Source organism: Zootoca vivipara, chromosome 1 (genome assembly GCF_963506605.1).
Source record: "Zootoca vivipara chromosome 1, rZooViv1.1, whole genome shotgun sequence".
Lineage (NCBI taxonomy): Eukaryota > Metazoa > Chordata > Lepidosauria > Squamata > Lacertidae > Zootoca > Zootoca vivipara.
In genome coordinates this window covers 71,192,859-71,213,007 of record NC_083276.1, presented here as the reverse complement: position 1 = coordinate 71,213,007, position 20,149 = coordinate 71,192,859, and the positions used below count along the sequence as shown (strand labels likewise).

The following is a 20,149-nucleotide window of genomic DNA, read 5'->3' as shown; positions in this document are numbered from 1 at the left end:
AACTGATCCTTCAGCACCAAAAGAAGTGTGAAATCTGAATATAACTGTACCATGTAGACTTTGAAATGTAACCCCAGCCTCAACTGAAATCCCCTATTCTTTCTAAAGTCTGGTTCCTCAGGAAGACAATGTGTTCGAATAAATGCTGTACAGTTTATACAATTCAGCACTTTCTCTCTGCATAAAACAGAGAAAGTAAGCTATGTGCAGTACTTGAACCAGATCAGATACAAACATGCACATCTTATAAGAAAATAATTTATAAAATCTTTTCATAACAGCAAACGGCTTTAAATTGTTTTAGGATGACTTTGTGGTTATTTTTCCTCACATAGGTTTTTTAAAAACAGGCCTGCCCTGAGGTATCACTAGGCCACTTTTAAGATGTATATTTAAAAATATGTAACTTGCTATTTTTAAGATTTGCTTTATAAATTGCTGTGAATGGACCAGATTCATGCAAGTTGGTGTGCTAGTGCAGGCATCCCCAGACTTCGGCCCTCCAGATGTTTTGGACTACAGTTCCCATCTTCCTCAACCACTGGTCCTGTTAGCTAGGGATCATGGGAGTTGTAGGCCAAAACATTTGGAGGGCCGCAGTTTGGGGATGCCTGTGCTAGTGGGTCCCACTAGCACAATGGGACTTCCCCCCCTCCCCTCAGGTGAGCTTTATGGGTTCTGGAGGACAAGCTGAAATACTTACACTGATGGAACAATTGAAATAGCACAGTGTTGAATTCAACCCACAGTATTTATTGCTATTATAAAGTTTGTTTTTTCCTACCTTTTATTGTACACCAGCTCAAAACATTTAATTGGGAAATGGTTTATAAATTCTTAAATAAAAAATTTCTCATTCTAGACTAAAATTTACAATAAGATTATGCGGCTGTCAACTTCCAACATGTCCATGGGGGAAATGACTTCAGGTCAGATCTGTAACCTGGTTGCTATAGATACAAACCAGCTGATGTGGTTTTTCTTCCTGTGCCCTAACCTTTGGGCTATGCCAGTGCAGGTAAGGAAATGAAAGTCTATATAACTTTAGTCCATGTAAATGGAGATAAATTTGGTGTGTGAGAGTTATTATGGGGAATCAGTATGTGGCACAACAGAGTATTTGCTCACTTGTTGAGAGACTGGGATATAGAGACACATGATATTCAAAATATTGTTGCTGGGAAAATGCACGTCTATTTAAAAAAATAGTTGTTATTGAAAATAACCTGAGGAAAAAGCAAAGCTGTGGCTCCTTCTTGTCATCAAGTTGCAGAGTAATAATAATAGTAACAGGAACAGTAATAAACCCTTGTACTGAGTGAAGCAGAATTGCCTCTGCCTGGCTAAGGTGGCCTTCCACCAAATGGGTGGGTGAAAGTGCCACCAGCAAGATCACCTCCAGCAACAGCCAGCAGAAAGCCACCAAATGGGGCCTTCTAAAGGAAGAATGGGGAAGGGGTTGAGCCTGACTTGGAGCCATTGGCTCCTGAGCATTGGGCCCAGTCATGGCTCACGGATTGTCCTGCCTCTGCTCTTCTTGCCCAACCACCATTGATGGCAGGACTACAGATATGGCAGTGGCCACAGTGTTCTGAAAAGCATCACCACTCAGTAGTTGGGGTTTGGATTGCCCTTTTAGTCTGAAAGGGGTAAAATATATCCAGTGGCTCAATTAAGAGTAAGCACTGTCAGACAAGAACACATGCCCATTTCCAATTTGCTCCCTCAAATTCTAGCTACTATTGGCATGAGCAATTTACGTCCTGTCCTGTCCTGGGCCAGAGTAGAAACTTTCCTACTACAGCCTACCATTTCCAAGTGGCCAGTAGAATAGGTGCAGCTAATTGTATAATAGAAACCATGACTGCAGAATCATTCAGGACTATCTTTTCTGCCTTCCCTGATGTTGCAGTACTTATATGTTCAGTTAGCTTTCAGGGTTCCTTGAAGGCACATGCTTATAGACCCAGGAGACAATTTCCAGTGCACTTTTGATTGGCTTAGATTGATTGGCTTAGAAGTGTCGGGTTTCTCCCCTTCTTTGTTTGACATTTATTGTCAGGAAAACAATTCCATGTAGAATTGCAAAATATGCAATTTTTAAACATATGAGTCATGCACAGGAGTAATGTTTGTATTTAATTAAATAGCTTACTTTTCTTTTAAAAGCACGATAAAAGTTACTCACTTCCTTCATTTATTATCTGTTCTCATTAAATGTTCAAGATAATAAAACTTGCTTCATTCACAGGATAATACAATCATGGTAAAAAGGTTTCTTTGTGAATATTAGTTATTATAGAATCCTCATTAAAACCAGTTAAATGATTTCAGCCTTTTTTGAAGGGAATTCTGTCATTCATTACACAGCTTTTTCACAAGGTTATTATGCTTTGGTGATATTTAAATCGCTTACGTACTACTTTGCAGACAACGTCTGAGCTGCCTTTTGGACACAATAATTTTCATCAGGTTGCTAATGGTTTTTTCCATATTAGTTATTTGAAGTACAAACAAAGGAGGAGCTTACGTTTAAGCAGTGAGACGGTGCAATGGGTGGGAAGGAATAATCAGAGAACCCAACTGGTGAGCAGTAAACAAGAATGTAGGGAGTTCCTATATGCTTCCTGGAAGACACAAGTAGGGATGGAGGTGGGGAGGCAGCTGGGTTACCTCTATAATCACATAAACATGTGCAGTCTGGGCCGCTTACATCAGCACATGAAATGGGCAGTCCTAGTCAGTGTGCCATGTTGAATTCAACTGCCCCAACCTATATCACCCTGTTGCATCTCACCACTGGTAAAAATATGGTGGCTACGTTAACCCTTGGATGTCAATAAGTGGCAGCTGCCTATTCTCATTCATTGCCTCTGCTACCTCACCAGCTTCTGCTACATTTCAGCTATTAATCTCTGCTATATAGTATTAGTAAGAGATTTTTTTTCTATGTTGTACAGTTGTACCTCGGCTCCCAAATGCCTTGGAAGTCGAACTTTCCAGCTCTTAAACGATCAAAAACCAGAAGTGAGTGTCCTGGTTTTTTAATTTTCTTTTGGAAACCAAATGTCTGACGGGGCTTCTGCAGATTCTGATTGGCTGCAGGAGCTTCCTGCAGCCAATCAGAAACTGTGCTTTGGTTTCCAAACATTTCAGAAGTCGAACGGACTTCCAGAATGGATTCCGTTCAACTTCCGAGGTATGACTGTACATGTATATGGACATACAATAGGACAGGTGTCGACTGGGACAGTTAAAATCTGGACACCTTGTGGTTTTTGAGAACATGTAATCTAAAAACATTTTTGTCTTTGATGAATACAGTCAGGCCATTTGTCCAGTTAGCTCAGTATTGTCTACCCTGACTGGCAGACTACATGCTCTTAAGCATGCTTTCAAACAAATGTTTGCTACTTTTGTTTTGAAGGGGAGGTGGCTGTGCAGGGAGGAATAGTTTAGCCTTTTCTTCCCACTCACTATCCAGAAGCAAGCCAGATCTCTCAGCCTCAGGGTTCCATTTGAATGATAGGTTGTTTTTGTTACTCCTATCCTAATCGGTGGCTGACTGAATGAAATCAGTAGATGCTGCCTGCTGCTACTACTGATATCTAGAGCAAATTTTATCTTTTAAAATCAATATCATTTGCTTCAGGGAATTTCAAACACTTTTCCTAAACATTTCCACATCCTATAAAATCTTGTATATTGAGTGAATCATTTTGATTTTTAACAGTGGTTCACCCCCCTCCCCAAAGTGCTGTTTGTAGTAATGTCTCAATGAAGATTTGGGGATTGTGAGACTTTTGAGTCAGATTTGGAACTAATGGATTGCTAAAATTCTATCCCTTAATACAGGTTACCTAATAGCATCCAACTCCTGGTCATTCTTTACTTTGTATTGGTTGGGAAATATAGTGTCCCTTCTCTTTTTGTTATCTCAGATTATTGTAGGAGTCATTCTACTCTACTACCTGCTTGGAATCAGTGCCTTAATTGGAGCTGCAGTGATCATAGTGCTTGCACCTGTTCAGTACTTTGTAGCCACAAAACTTTCACAAGCTCAAAGAAGCACATTGGTAAGTCTTTTCAGGCGTGTTATTTTAGGTTATGAGTATATATCCAGGGGTGTAGCAAGGGGGGAGCGGAGGGGGTGGCCTGCTCTCAGCTTCGTCTTTTGGGGGGCAGCACGAGCGGCGGCGGTGGCACCCCGCTACGTAGCGTGTATGCCCAGCCCCTGGGTGCGCGTCATGTTTGCCGCTCCGGGTGCGTAAGCAGCTTCCTACGCCTCTGTATATATCCATGCAGATACACTATTGTAGGAAAAATATGCTTTGCACATTATCAACACAGAAAATTCTGCTTCAAGGTAAGTTTTGTCAACATTCTTCCAGTCATCTTGTAAGCTTACGCTGAAAGGCGCTGAAATTAAATATACATAAATACCTCCATGTGTAAGGATAACCTCCCATCCAGAGAGATCAAAGTGAAACTGAAGAGCAAGTAATGGGTTTTACTGGGAAGCAGAACACGCAAGTTCTATATTGTGCAGCATGTATTGTGCAGCATATATTGCAAGAACATCTGTAGTCAATTTGTATTAGCATAGCGTGTATCCTTAGATAACACAGTATGCTGCAGTGTTGCAATAATCCTCCTTAAATTAATGTTTGTGTCAATGGTTCAGGAATATTCCAATGAGAGGCTTAAGAAAACAAATGAAATGCTTCGAGGCATAAAACTCCTTAAGCTCTACGCCTGGGAACACATATTTCACAGCAGTGTGGAGGAAACCCGGCAAAAAGAAATGACTAGCCTCAGAGCTTTTGCTCTCTATACCTCCATATCAAGTAAGTATATTGTTTGACTTTGTCCCACGATCAGTTTTTGTCTCAGCATAACTATGAGTGTACTTGCCATTTAAAGGTGCTGCAGGTTTAAGAGTCTCTTTCCAGTTATAATATACCAGCAGAACTGCCAGTAGCACAAATACAGTTTATTGTGTTTGGAAAAGGTTTATGTAATCCATTTACTGGTAAGTATTGAGCCTCCTGGCAACTGAATGCAGGAACTAGAGTTTGAAGTAGAGTTTGGGTTTATCTACACTTACCTTTCCTCCACTCTCTCCAGGCACAGTTCCTGAATTAAAGCTCTTGTGTCCAAGCGCCATATATGCCTCTGATTTTCCTATGCCCTTTGTAGTATAGTTAATACTTTCTGAGCAGTTGAGGTCAAGGAAGGGGGGGGATTCATGTAGCTGACGCCCATGAGAAAAGAATAGTTGGTAAAGGTTCCTGGAATGTACTGCCCTTACATGTCTCTGCTTTTTGATAAGCATCGCTTTAAAGTTTCAAAATAGTGAATCAGTATAAGTGTCATAAATTTATGACACTAAATCTTGATTCAAAATACTAATGGGGTTATTATTTTATGGGATTATTTTTAATGAAGGCAGTATAGAAATGTTTGTAAGATATAACATGGGACCATCAAGAAAAATTAAAGATTTCACATATTATATTATTTCTACGTCATTCTTTAAATGTCACAATTATGTGTCTGGACTCAGCTACATTAGTAAAAATAAATTTTAAAAAGCGTTTTAAATGCGTAACAACACTGTGACACCAGATGGCGCTGTAGAGACTTCCATCTTTACCAACGTGATTTCCCATTATGTGGTTTTCAACGCATTTTTCTGAAACCTTTTTTGGATGTGTCTAGATCCAGCCTCTGTGCCTTATAACATGGGTGTATCTGTGTCAGAAATGATTGCCACTAATAGTATCAAGCTGCTCGCTATGGCCTTGATGATTAAAGTCCTTTTCAGTTGATCCATTCCATGCTGAATGTCTGGCGCGGTTTCTGCAGTTTCCACTTGAGTGCAGGAAGCTCCTGCAGCTAATCAGAAGCCGCGCCTTGGTTTTCAAACTGTTTCAGGAGTCAAACGGATTAAGTTCGAGAAACAAGGTACAACTGTACTCATATGGCAGGTTTAAGCATGAAGTCACTGGCCTCATTATTTTTAAGCTATAAGCACATTTCCTCCAGCCTTAGGCCAGCAACATCTCACTTAGGTGGAATCTACACACATATAAAAACCATTCTGACATTGAATTTTCCATAAGGCTCACCATCGCCATCTAGTGTCACATTGTATAGTGCACTTAAAAGGCACTTAAAATGTTTTAGTTGCAGCTGTATAGCTGAGTCACTAGTTAATGTCACTTGCTTATTTAAATCAGGACTGTCACTGAAGGAAAAATTGGTTTTATACCAGTTCAGAATTTGATACTGTAAGGCAGACAGAAATAGTTGTTTTCCCCCACTTGAAAAGGTATAAATAGAATGATAGGCATAAATTGTGTTTCATTTACAATGCATAATTTATAGTGGTTTTGCATTTGTGTTTTACATTTGCCAGTGAAACCAAGTCTAAAAAAAATCTCAAGTTCTTAAAGAAATAATGTGAAAACCAGGAGACAAACATTTAATATGGTAGTAATTGATTTGCATTTCCTGGCAAGCCTCTGAGGGCCAATTTAAATGCCTGTGGCTGCTGGCTGAAACTCTCTTCACTGACGCAATATTTAAATGTCTGCCCACATATGCCTGTCCTGAAAAGGATATGCATGCCAGGCAGAGCTTCCTTTGGAACCATGCTACCATGTAAATACACACACACACCCAACAAGAATTTGAACCAGTTCACATGAGGGCACATAAAGATTACTCTTACCAGATAGATTGCCCCAAGCCATACACAATAAACAATGTTTAAATGACAGTGCAAATTAAGCCATTTTTCAGAGCCCCAACCCCTACCATCCACACGGGCATGTGGTGCCAGCTTTCAATATGAGTGCTTGGCAGCTCTGAACTGATGGCAAGCTGATCTTAGAAGCTGACACCATGCTCTGTTTTATGTGCAGTTAGTCCTATATGCATGTCTATTCAGATGTTCAGTGGGCTTATTTCCAAGTAAGTGTGAACAGTGATGTGGAAACTCCAATTTTACGGATGGTGATCACGTAAAATAATACATAATCGAATCAAAGGACATCAAGATTCGTGTTTATATTATTATTTAAGTCTGAAGGATTATATTGCTGATGATGATCTCTCATTCTGCACAACCTGCAGCTAATTTCACTCGATTTTGAAACATTTCCTGTTTATATTTAGCTGCTGCAACAAGATTACAGGATCAACCAAGAAATCCAACAGAACGCCAGAAATGCACTCTGTTATTGAGATAGATTGAGTACTTAGACATGGTTACTGCTTGCTCAAATTAGTAAGAAGTTTGGGCAATGCTTATGAAGGGATAATTAGTCACATTACAGGAGATAATTTTTGTTAATGACAAATTTAAAAGTGAACCCAAGGTGAAAAAGCATTTGTTCCATTCCCCAGCCATCTGGGGATAATAACATCTAAATGCGACAGTGATTTGACTAGGCACAGTGGGAAAGCCATTGTGTCCTAGGTACACAGAAGGTCGGGTCAATGTTTCCAAGAAATGACTACTTTTTTATTTTATTGCCATTATTCACTTGTATTATTACATGCCACCCCAATCTCTGCTGAGTGGTAGCAAAATTCCAGGAGGTTCCATGCACTCGCGCTGGGTTCTGTTTCCATTGTGGAATCAAGGCACTGTGGAGCTAATGTCTGGTTTATTTTACACATAATTAGTCACTTCAGTACTGTTAACACAGTGCTAGATTCAGGTACGTAGCCGTGTTGGTCTGATGCAGTGTGTATATATATATATATATATATATATATATATATATATATATATATATATATAAAATTGTCCAGTAGCACCTTAGAGACCAACTAAGTTTGTTCTTGGTATGAGCTTTCATGTGCATGCACACTTCTTCATTCGACTTCACCCCCAGAGGTGCACTCCATTGTCTCTTGAGGCAGATGGATGCCAGCAAAAACACCTGGAGCCTTCAGTGGAGGCGGTGCAGAGCCCTACATCCCAGGAGTGTCCCTCATTGCTTCTCTCATAGCTTCAGTGAGCTTGGATCCAAAGCAGCAGCCATTTATGGCCCCCAGCCTCCTCCAACCAGTACCATTGGGAGTTCTCCCTATTTCCTCCTTCATGTTCCCATAACCTTGCCCAAAAAAAGGGAACTTTCTATGTGGCATCACACCCACAATGCCCTGGCAACTTCCCCCTTGTTTACCTGCAGGGTCTTTTGTCTTGTAGATGAATTAATGACAGGGCCATCATCTCCCTTTGTCCCTCTGTCTGACAGAAAAACAAGCTCAGATTTCAGCTCTGATTAAACACCAGCATCCAAGAATCTAGAGGGGGGGAACCTGGCACCCAGGGATCTGGGGGATCCCCCACTAACTCAAAACACTATAATGGCAGTTCCAGTATATCCTAATGAAAAGGGCGGCATCCGAACAAGACAGGTTGAAACCTAAGTAGAAAAAAAGAAAACCAGAAAGAACTGTTATAGATACAAAAATGAAATGCATGTAGAGATGTATGAAGCCTAAGTATATTGAAATAATCGGTAAAATATATTTGTTTTACTTGCAGTTTTCATGAATGCAGCAATACCTATTGCAGCTGTTCTTATAGTAAGTATTTTACTTTTAAAAATGTAGATACATTTTAACATTTAGAGAAGAGTGTAGCTACAAAGCCCTCTGTCGGTTACAAATGCATTATTCCTTCTCTAGTTCATTTTAAATTACACTACTAATAAAATATAAACTTTATGTACTGCTATCCTGTCCTTCAATAGGTGCATTTGAAAACTGAAATAGATGTGATGCAAAATGATGTTTAATTATGTGTACGCAGAATTACAGAAAGCATAGAGAATTAAATCACAATAGAGAGCAATTTGTTATTTGGGAACTCGTGTGTGTGTGTGTGTGTGTGTGTGTGTGTGTGTGTAAGGTGTTGTACCTTATCTTATTTTATGTATCAATAGATCTTTCTTGAATGACTGTAATATCACTTTACTGATACTTAGATCTTACTGCTGTTTATATCTTAAATATGGACATCACTCCCATGATACATTTTGAAGCATGTATCACTGTTCTCTCAGCATCCTCCTGTGCTTTTATATTTAAGTCTAGAATGTCGTGTCCTCTTATCATGGAAGCTGACAGAGTATCAGTGGCTGAGTACACACAGACCAGTTACCATGTTATTTAGAACAGGCATCCCCAACCTTCAGCCCTCCAGAGGTTTTGGACTACAACTCCCATCATCCCTGACCACTGGTCCTGTTAGCTAGGGATCATGGGAGTTGTAGGCTAAACCATCTGGAGGGCCGCAGGTTGGGGATGCCTGCTCTCCATACAAGATCTCCATACAAGATGTAATCTTGTATCTCCATACAAGTAATCTCCATACAAGATGTCTTGTTGTCTTGCCTGTAATTGATTCTATTCTACAACACACAGGCTATACAGAACCTAAGAAATGGATTCAGGGAGCTCCCACTGACACTTTCCTTTAGATGGCACCATTTTGGTGCATGAAGGAGCCAATCCAGTAAGGGAATCCATCTGGAGACTTTTGTTACCATGCATAGATTGTACTAGGGCAGCCACGAACATCCTTCAATATTACCGTTGCCCAAGTTCTGCTCCGAGATGCATCTTTGAGAGTAACTCTATACTGCTCTGGACTTCCAGATGGACATAATAATATTTCTTCAATATGCATTCTTTTCTTCTTTATTTGTTTTTATAATGGGGAAAGCTCTTAATATAATTGTTGTATTTATAGCTGATAGTTAAATGTATATTAAGTCTGCCTGACAGAATTTGCAATGCTTAGTTGCATAATGTCTCCTCCTGATCATTAGGGCCTTTGAAGTGCACTGCATTTGTACCTTTAATATAAGAGGTGGGTGAAATAATTTGTTTTGCTGTCTTTTCTTTTAAAGACATTTGTGGTCCATGCCCACCTGTTTGAAAATGCTGACTTTTCTCCTTCGGTGGCCTTTGCTTCACTCTCCCTCTTTCACATCCTTGTCACACCACTGTTCCTGCTCTCCAGTGTGGTTAGATCCACAGTCAAAGCTCTTGTAAGGTAAGGTTTCTGGAGTGCTTCTGTCTTACATATGAAGCTTCTTACTGCAGTGTTTAAGAGCTTGTGGTATCCGTCCAATGCTTTTGCCCTCTAATTAGACTCACTGATTTCCAAGGCCATCCCATAGTAAGTTTCCCCACCCCATATGCAGCCACTATAGCTATGTTCTTGCATTCCCAGCTCATGCAATAAGTTATATGAAATTACCGTATATGCTTTCAGGTGGGGTGGGGACACCTTTGACAAAAGTAGTATCACCACAAGATGATGATGATGATGATGATGTAAAGTTTAAGGCATTAGACCTTGATCCCACCAATTGTACTGGAGCCACTGGAATAAAACATTACAGTTTTATTACAGCTTTGTACACAGTTACAGGATTTCTTCTGAGAATAAAATCTATATAATAGAACCTTGGCTCTTAAACTTAATCCATTCCAGAAGTCCATTCAACTTTCAAAAAGTTCAAAAACCAAGGTGCGGCTTCCAATTGGCGCAGGCGCCCCGGAAACAATAGCCAACATCCGCATTGGACATTCAGCTTTCAAAAAATGTTCGAAAACCGGAACACTTAATTCTGGGTTTTCGCCGTTCAGCAGCCAAATTATTTTGTCAACTAAGCTGTTCGAGACCCAAGGTTCCACTGTACCTTGGGAATTCTGAAATGCACACTGTTACTGTAACTGGCACCATGTATAAGTATTCCTTAATTTACTACCTTTCCCCTCTTTTCATAGCGTTCAAAAGTTAAGTGAATTTCTCTCAAGTGAAGAAATAGGGGAGGAACATGACAAATGTGCAGAGACAAGATGCAAGGACAACCACAGCAAATACCAGGCAGTTGTAAGTGCTAATATTGGATTGCAAGCCAAATGTTTACCTCCTGTTCTTTAATCCTTGTGAACCACCCCAATAACTTTGTCATTTCCCTTGTAATTAATTAATAGCTACATTGGCAAAATGTTAAAGCTAGCTAAGGACTATACCATGACTATTTTTGTTTAAGGCCAGCAATGGATACAGTGGGGGGGGGCAGGCACTGGCTTTCATAATCAAGTGGGGAGGAGAAAGTCCATCCATACCAGAAATGGTTCAGAGGCAGCAATAACGGCTGAAGGCGAGCCAACCAGTCCCATGCAAATGTACAATTTGTTACTGGCTTCCAGGGCCTAATTTAGGCAATGGTTGCTGTCTGTAGGGTCTGCTAGCCAGGCAGTCACTGCACAGTTGCACAATGCTAATTGACACACAAACCTGTCTCCTCTGCTTCTTACCAACCATTTCTGGGAGGGGTTTTCCCCTCAGTCCCTTCCCAGTCATGATTAATGATTGCACCAGAAAACCAAGTCATTGTCCACTCTTGCTTAAGACTCTTTCACAATCCTGTCACCACTCACCATGTATTTCTGTCTTCCTGATCTTGCACAGCCCCTCAAAGTTGTTAACCGTAAGAGACCTGCCAGAGAGGACTGGAACAATTACAGCTCTCCTTTAAGAAGACCTGTTAGCACCACAGAAGCAGATGATTATTGTGTAAAGGTGGTAATAAGGTCACTCTTTCTAATAATGTTGTTACTAATAAGCTCAGAGTTCTAGAGCCATGGTTCCAGGTTCAAAAAGCAACAAATATTTTTTGCCTGGAAAACCCACATTTGCATGTAGAAAGCAAAACAAAACATGACTGTCGAGGAGTAAGTTCTCATTGAAAGACTGTGGTATTTTTCTGTACATAGCTGCCAAGTTATCCCTTTTTTAAAGGGATTTTCCCTTATGCTGAATAGGCTTCCTCGTGAGAAAAGGGAAAACTTGGCAGCTATGTATCTGTATATTGAAGATGTTGTTGTCGTTTAGTCGTTTAGTCGTGTCCAACTCTTTGTGACCCCATGGACCAGAGCACGCCAGGTACTCCTGTCTTCCACTGCCTCCCGCAGTTTGGTTAGACTCATGTTGGTGGCTTCGAAAAAACTGTCCAACCATCTTGTCCTCTGTTGTCCCCTTCTCCTAGTGCCCTCAATCTTTTCCAACATCAGGGTCTTTTCCGGGGAGTCTTCTCTTCTCATGAGGTGGCCAAAGTATTGGAGCCTCAGCTTCAGGATCTGTCCTTCCAGTGAGCACTGGGCTGATTTCCTTCTGAATGGATAGGTTTGATCTTCTTGCAGTCCATGGGACTCTCAAGAGTCTCCTCCAGCACCATAATTCTTGAAGATAGAAATAAAAATAGTTGGTAGCATGGTTATCAGTTTGTGAAATGGATCTTCTTGAAACATTCCAATTTAGCCCAGCTTTCAAGATGTGTTTGGGCATAATTTGTGTCAGGTCTCGAACTAGTATGTGCTTTTTATGCTAGAGCTTGACACTGGAAAATATTGTGTGAGAGTGGATAAGAGTGTCTCTGAGCTAGTACGCAGTGTGCATTTCTATTGACATTGTCTTCACACATCAAAAGCTAGAGTGAAAGGCTTCTAGTCCAAAGGGTAGTGTTTTCAGGCAGACACTTTTTCTAGAAATTAAGCATCTCCTCCTCCAGCTGTATGATTCCTCACTTACTAACCTTCACTCCTATGTCCTTCTGTGCTCCCTTCTTTGCATTATATATGAACGACAAGGGCACAAGTGGTTTTTCTGTAGCTCAGGAATTCCTTCTCCCAGCAACTTCTGAGGGCAGTTCTCCTCAGAAACTTTACCCAAATTGAGTTATTGACTGTTTTAGTTGTGTGGTTTATATTTAATTAAGCTATATGTTCTGATTAAGTTGAGCATTTTTTAAAACCTGTGCATGTTTACTCAGAAGAATGAGAAATATCTTCATGTACACATTGGAGCTTTCATCCACGACACATTTATTAGGGAGCAAGCACCACTGAAACTTACTTCTGAGTAAACAGGTTCTGCAACCAGCTCTGAAGGAAATTATAAAACTCAACAGGAAGAATTGTGGAGTTTTGTGTTTGCTTTGTATAAGCCACAAGAGGTAAATTAAGATCTTTCATTTTTTAAAAAAATGGTAAGGCAGTTTGGATTTGATGCCCAAACAATACTGTGCTGATGCAACATACAAGTATATCTATCTCCATGCAGTTGCCAGTATCTGGTTATGGTGAGACCAGAAAGGCTCCTGGCTGGGAACTGTTGCAGTTACTATGCCCAACCGAAATAATCTCAGTGTTCTGGCTCCTATGAAAGTTTGGGGTTTGATTAAGGTTTGATGAATAAGGACACCATGTTTCCCTGGCACAGGGGAAGGAGTTGTACCAGACCAGTTGGTTTGTGGTTTGCACCCTAAAGAACAAAAAGATATTATTAGCTTGGATATTATCTGGTTGAATGTACAGTGGTCCCTCAACTTACGGATTACTCGACATCCGATGTTTTCGACTTACAAATGGGACAAATGGCCGCACGCTTATGAATTTTTTTACATACGAACGGAAACTGTTGGCTCTTTTAAATGCAGTTTCCTCGGCTTTTGAATTTTTTGATGCTGTTTCCTCGACTTACTAATTTTTCTGAATATTTTTTTTCCTATGGGAATCCGCTTTTCGACTTATAAAATTTTCGACCTACGAATGTGCATTCGGAACGGATTAAGTTCGTAAGTCGAGGGATCACTGTAAGTGGGGTGTTACCAAGTTGTAGTTTTAAGGTTTAAAATTTCCAATTATTGGTTTGTTTGTTTTTACATCTATTTTGGACTGCAAACCATCTTTGATGCACATTTGCCCAGAAAAGTGGTCAAAAATATATTTTTAATATAATAAAAAATACATACCGTAACAATTCTCAAACAAGAATGCCCATTTTAATATATCCCACAAACCACAGAATCTCTTAAAATGATACTCAGATGAAGCATAGAAATTCAAATTGGTCAAAAAAGGGTAAGCAAGAAATTAGATCAAAGTGGGGTAGGTGGGGCTAAACTGTCTTACTGGAAAACTGCAAATAATTTTTAAAGAAAATATCTGAGTGAGATTTTGCAACGACATGGATTATTTATCTTTTTTGCTATTGTTGCCATAGGTCACAAATGGATTTTTCACTTGGACACCTGAAGGCTCTCCAACATTGTCCAGCATTGATATTCGAATTCCTCAAGGTACTAACCCACTCATTATATTTCCCCCCCAATAAGTTTTATTGGTTTTTACATATATTTTCTTTGCATAACATCATCACACTGGACGTCTGTGGTAGATCACTGGCTCCTCTCAAAGAAGCAACTTTTGCTTCCCTGGAAAACTTTGTTCCCCCTAAAAAAGCACAACATTTTTGCCCTGCACCCCAAAAAAGGGGTAGATCACAGTCTCTTGGGAGTTGGCCACCCCTGTATTATTGAATGTTTACTCATTGAGTGCAACTGTTTCTGGATCAGGGCTCACTATCTGTAGTAAATTTAAACTTCAAATAAAATTCTTTTTTATTACTGCAGGTCAATTAACAATGATTGTGGGACAGGTGGGCTGTGGTAAGTCATCCCTCTTGCTAGGGATACTTGGGGAGATGCAGAAGGTATCTGGGAATGTAATCTGGAACAGGTAATTTTATTCATACTTTATGTTACTGTGTAGTTTATACAAGGGATGCAGACTTAACTTGAAAGCTATGTTCTTGGTGCATGTGAATTAAATCACTGTTTTGGTGAAGACCAAACCATGTTTATACTGTATATTTCGTATTGTGGTTAATAACAGGCATAGGCAAACTTGGCCCTCCAGATGTTTTGGGACTACAACTCCCATCATCCCTGACCACTGGTCCTGTTAGCTAGGGATGATGGGAGTTGTAGTCCCAAAACACCTGGAGGGCCGAGTTTGCCTATGCCTGGTTAAGAACATCAGTTTGCCTTACTTACCTCTTCCATGTATATGCAGCTGCAAACAGCCCCTAATACTAAACATATATATTTGTAAGTAAACCCTACTGATTTCAGCCAAAGCTCAAGAATACCGCTTTAAGAGCCTGGAGAATTACCGTATACAGAAACTACATATAAAGAAAGCAGAACTGTTGGCTTGAAATTATATTTACTATGCCTGTGCTGGTATGTTCTATGCAGAATCAGCACTATCTTAAATTAGGAAATCATTGTGGGTCTATTAATAATTGCCTCACAATTAATATTCTCTTTGTCAGTACTTTTGTTAAAACATTCAGTTACCGTAATTTGAAAGAAAATACACTATGGAATCCAGCAGTTCACATTGCAGTTTGTTTTCTCAGCTACATCTCCATTCCAGTGACCAAATCATATATCCTTATGATGTTCTTTTTTATGACAGTTTGCAATAAATATAAATTTTATTATATATATATTTTGACAGTGTCTCTAAAATCATGTATGAACATACTGCTGTTATAATTCGTTCCTATCCACTTTGTAGCTATGTCTATTATTAAGGTATACAATAGAAAATACAATTTCTAATACCTCTGTATGTACTTCCCCAATCAGCAAGTGTAATTTATATAATTTTTACACCCAAATAGCTTTTTATTAGCTTTCCCCCCATTTTCAGTGAAAAGTCAGCAGAGCGGGTTAGTTCTTCCACCTAGTGGTCAAAAGGCAAGCAGCAACCTTTTGAGAGTCAGGCATCCAGTTCTGCTCCTGCCTTTGATTGAAGTGCAGCCAGTCACCATTGCTCTCGCTAATCTTTTTTTCCTCTGAATTTCTTCTAAATCTTTCCTCTTCTGTTTCCCTTCACTCCATAGCTGTTTCCCCCTCCCACTTCTCCCTTGTTCCTGTCCCCACCGCCTGCTCTCCACTTAAATAAAAGTGAATATAAAAATAGAATCCTTTCTCTGCCTGCCCTCTCCCTCCTGTTCCAATAAGGGGCTGCTCACTTTCCCCCCACATAAAACCATTCCCTTTGACTTCAGGGGCATTAATTCTGCCAAGTCCAACTTTAGAGCCATTAAATGAACTGGATGATTCAAAGCAGAGGTATCCAGGGGCGTAGCCAGGATCAAAACTAGGGGGGGCAAGCCATGGTCGTTCAGGGGCGGGGCCAAGGCACGGAAGGGGAGGGGCCACGAAGTGGGAGGGGCTAAAGGGCCAGCGGGCCTGATGACATCGTGGCAGCGGCAGCAGCGGCCACCTTGTGCTTCTGGGGCTGGTAACATTGGCGGCTACCCTGCTTGGCTGGAGAGGACAGGAGGGTCGGGCAGGCGAGAGGGGGTGGCAGGGCGGGCGAGGGCAAGGCAAGACACGGCCGCAGCCACGACGGCTCCGAGGTGTTGCTGCATATCAGCATAATATTTCAACCATGGTTCAAGCCCCACCTTAGGAAAAAAATCCTGCATTGCAGGGGGTTGGACTAGATGACCCTTGTGGTCCCTTCCGACTACAATTCTATGATTCTATTGATATATTACCATAGCATATGCATCATTCTGCTTTCTTGAATTGTCCTACTCCTAGGCATAGCATCCAGCTCCTAGAGGCCTAGGTGCCCCCCCCCCCAATTACTGGTAAATACCGTATTTGAAACAGTCATCCCCCCATGTTGATGGGCTTTCTATGTGGGGCTTATCTGCCCCCCCCTGTATTTTATTAAGGATGGAAGAGGGAGGGAAGGAAGGAAGAAATAGAGAGAGGGATAACTCTGCAGCAAGAGGACAGGAGGGTCGGGCAGGCGAGAGGGGGTGGAAGGGCGGGCGAGGGCTGGGCAAGGCATGGCCGCAGCCACGACGGCTCCAAGGTGTTGCTGCATATCAGCATAATATTTCAACCATGGTTCAAGCCCCACCTTAGGAAAAAAATCCTGCATTGCAGCGGGTTGGACTAGATGACCCTTGTGGTCCCTTCCGACTACAATTCTACGATTCTATTGATATATTACCATACCATATGCATCGTTCTGCTTTCTTGAATTGTCCTACTCCTAGGCATAGCAGCCAACTCCTAGAGGCCTAGGTGCCTCTCCCCCCCCCCCCAATTACTGGTAAATACCGTATTTGAAAGAGTCATCCCCCCATGTTGATGGGCTTTCTATGTGGGGCTTATCTGCCCCCCCCCGTATTTTATTAAGGATGGAAGAGGGAGGGAAGGAAGGAAGAAATAGAGAGAGGGATAACTCATATTTGTGGGTGCCTCTGGGTGACGCTGTGATGCTGGAACTCTGCATGTACAGGAGCCTTGTAAGCAGCTTTCTCTCTGCTTGATTTACAGCAGGCACGTCCAACAGGTAGATTGTGATCTACCAGTAGATCACTGGATGTCTGTGGTAGATCACTGGTAGGTCACTGGCACCCCTAAAAAAAAGCTCACCCAAAATTTTCCTCCTCCCTCAAAAAAGTTGAACTATGACCTGAAGCCCTAAACAAAAATGGGCCTCCCTCCCTCCTAAAAGAAGCTCAACAAGTTTGACCTAAACCCAAAAAAACAGGGCTTCCCTTCCTTTAAAAAAAACTCAGCAGCTTTGACCTGAACCCCCCAAAAGGGGGTAGATCACCCCCAGTTTTAAACTCTGAGTAGATCAGAGTCTCTTGGGAGGTGGCCACCCCTGATTTACATTATACAGATGCAGGAGGAGGGGCAGACTGGAACACCAATGCTTTTTATAAACATCACTGTGTCTGTCAAAGCTACAGCCTCCCCCCTTTCTTGTTGTTGTTTAGTCGTTTAGTCGTGTCCGACTCTTCGTGACCCCATGGACCATAGCACGCCAGGCACTCCTGTCTTGCACTGCCTCCCGTAGTTTGGTCAAACTCATGTTCGTAGCTTCGAGAACACTGTCCAACCATCTTGTCCTCTGTCGTCCCCTTCTCCTAGTGCCCTCAATCTTTCCCAACATCAGGGTCTTTTCCAAGGATTCTTCTCTTCTCATGAGGTGGCCAAAGTATTGGAGCCTCAGCTTCACGATCTGTCCTTCCAGGGAGCACTCAGGGCTGATTTCCCTTTCTTATTCACTTCTTTTTAGCCTTGCAGAGCCACCTTAGTCAAATTGAATCCTCTGAGTCTGCACCCTCATTAAATCGCCAATAGAACTCTTAATGCTCCTGAATGCTCATTAACAACTCCCATTTAAGAACAATAGGGTGAAATGGTCAGCTATCGAATCTTGCCTGGGGATATCTGCTCCATTGTCTTAACTGCTTAACTACTGGTAGCCACTTTGCTTTTATTTGATGTGTTTTTGTTACTGCTGTGTCCCCCCCCCCAGCAAGCGGAGACTTAGCTGCTCTTGCTAAAGCAAAGCCCTTTCCACTTCAGTTTTTGGAGGGGAAAAGTGCTGGTTATGGTCTGTAAAATACATTAATTTTTTTGCTTCTGGGGGGGGCAGCTGCCCCCTCCTGCCCCCCCCCCTGCCTACGCCCATGGAGGTATCCAATCACCCCTGACCTTGGGCTATGCTGGCTGGGTTGGCTCAGAGGTGGTCCAACAACAGCTGGAAGACAACACATTTGTTACCCTTCTCTATTGTAAAGGGTTACAATAAAGCTTTTCAAATTTCAAGTCCCTTTTATTCTTTAAGTATTTGTTAATGCAAACATGCATTACTTAGCTTAGTTTGGATAAGTGATTCCTTGTAAATTAATGCAACAAAATGCATCTTATGTTCTGTCAGTCAGTTTATCAGCTTTTTTATTATCACTGGTAATAAACTGATAGCTTGGCTCTGCAGCATAGGTTTATATGGTATTATAAAATATGATAGCATATGAAACACTATCATTTTAAAAAAATAAATGGAGTAAAACTAAATTATTGATCATATTTATATGCAAATGCTAGCTAATAACAAGGCCAGTGGAAGTGATGATATTCCAGCTGAACTATTTAAAATTTTAAAAGATGATGCTGTTAAGGTGCTACACTCAATATGCCAGCAAGTTTGGAAAACTCAGCAATGGCCAGAGGATTGGAGAAGATCAGTCTACATCCCAATCCCAAAGAAGGGCAGTGCCAAAGAATGTTCCAACTACGACACTATTGTGCTCATTTCACATGCTAGCAAGGTTATGCTTAAAATTCTACAAGGCAGGCTTAAGCAGTATGTGGACCGAGAACTCCCAGAAGTGCAAGTTGGATTTCGAAGGGGCAGAGGAACCAGAGACCAAATTGCAAACATGCGCTGGATTATGGAGAAAGCTAGAGAGTTCCAGAAAAATATCTACTTCTGCTTCATTGACTATTCAAAAGCATTTGACTGTGTTGACCACAGCAAACTATGGCAAGCTCTTAAAGAAATGGGAGTGCCTGATCACCTCATCTGTCTCCTGAGAAATCTCTATGTGGAACAAGAAGCTACAGTTAGAACTGAATATGGAATAACTGATTGGTTCAAAATTGGGAAAGGTGTACGACAAGGCTGTATATTGTCTCCCTGCTTATTTAACTTATATGCAGAATTCATCATGCGAAAGGCTGGACTGGATGAATCCCAAGCCGGAATTAAGATTGCCGGAAGAAATATCAACAATCTCAGATATGCTGATGACACAACCTTGATGGCAGAAAGTGAGGAGGAATTTAAAAAAACCTTTTAATGAGGGTGAAAGAGGAGAGCACAAAATATGGTCTGAAGCTCAACATCAAAAAAAAAAACAAGATCATGGCCACTGGTCCCATCACCTCTTGGCAAATAGAAGGGGAAGAAATGGAGGCAGTGAGAGATTTTACTTTCTTGGGCTCCTTGATCACTGCAGATGGTGACAGCAGTCACGAAATTAAAAGACGCCTGCTTCTTGGGAGAAAAGCAATGACAAACCTAGACAGCATCTTAAAAAGCAGAGACATCACCTTGCCGACAAAGGTCCGTATAGTTAAAGCTATTGTTTTCCCAGTAGTGATGTATGGAAGTGAGAGCTGGACCATAAAGAAGGCTGATTGCCGAAGAATTGATGCTTTTGAACAGGCACCCCCAAACTTCAACCCTCCAGATGTTTTGGACTACAATCCCCATCATCGCTGACCACTGGTCCTGTTAGCTAGGGATAATGGGAGTTGTAGGGCAAAGCATCTGGAGGGCCGCAGTTTGGGGATGCCTGCTTTTGAATTATGGTGCTGGAGGAGACTCTTGAGAGTCCCATGGACTGCAAGAAGATCAAACCTATCCATTCTGA

General features: G+C 41.3%; 1 protein-coding gene across 1 annotated transcript in view; it reads left to right on the top strand.

Annotated features, from left to right (window-relative positions):
• The window catches only part of ABCC8 (ATP binding cassette subfamily C member 8), a 65,312-nt gene that overhangs the window by 14,281 nt on the left and 30,882 nt on the right, over window positions 1-20,149 (top strand). Inside the window, exons 8-16 of the mRNA XM_035120206.2 lie at window positions 863-1,018; window positions 3,942-4,076; window positions 4,685-4,847; window positions 8,567-8,607; window positions 9,936-10,081; window positions 10,822-10,927; window positions 11,513-11,623; window positions 14,105-14,180; window positions 14,514-14,619. Of these exons, the coding sequence (XP_034976097.2) occupies window positions 863-1,018; window positions 3,942-4,076; window positions 4,685-4,847; window positions 8,567-8,607; window positions 9,936-10,081; window positions 10,822-10,927; window positions 11,513-11,623; window positions 14,105-14,180; window positions 14,514-14,619 (1,040 nt within the window). The remainder of the gene's footprint in view (window positions 1-862; window positions 1,019-3,941; window positions 4,077-4,684; window positions 4,848-8,566; window positions 8,608-9,935; window positions 10,082-10,821; window positions 10,928-11,512; window positions 11,624-14,104; window positions 14,181-14,513; window positions 14,620-20,149) is intronic.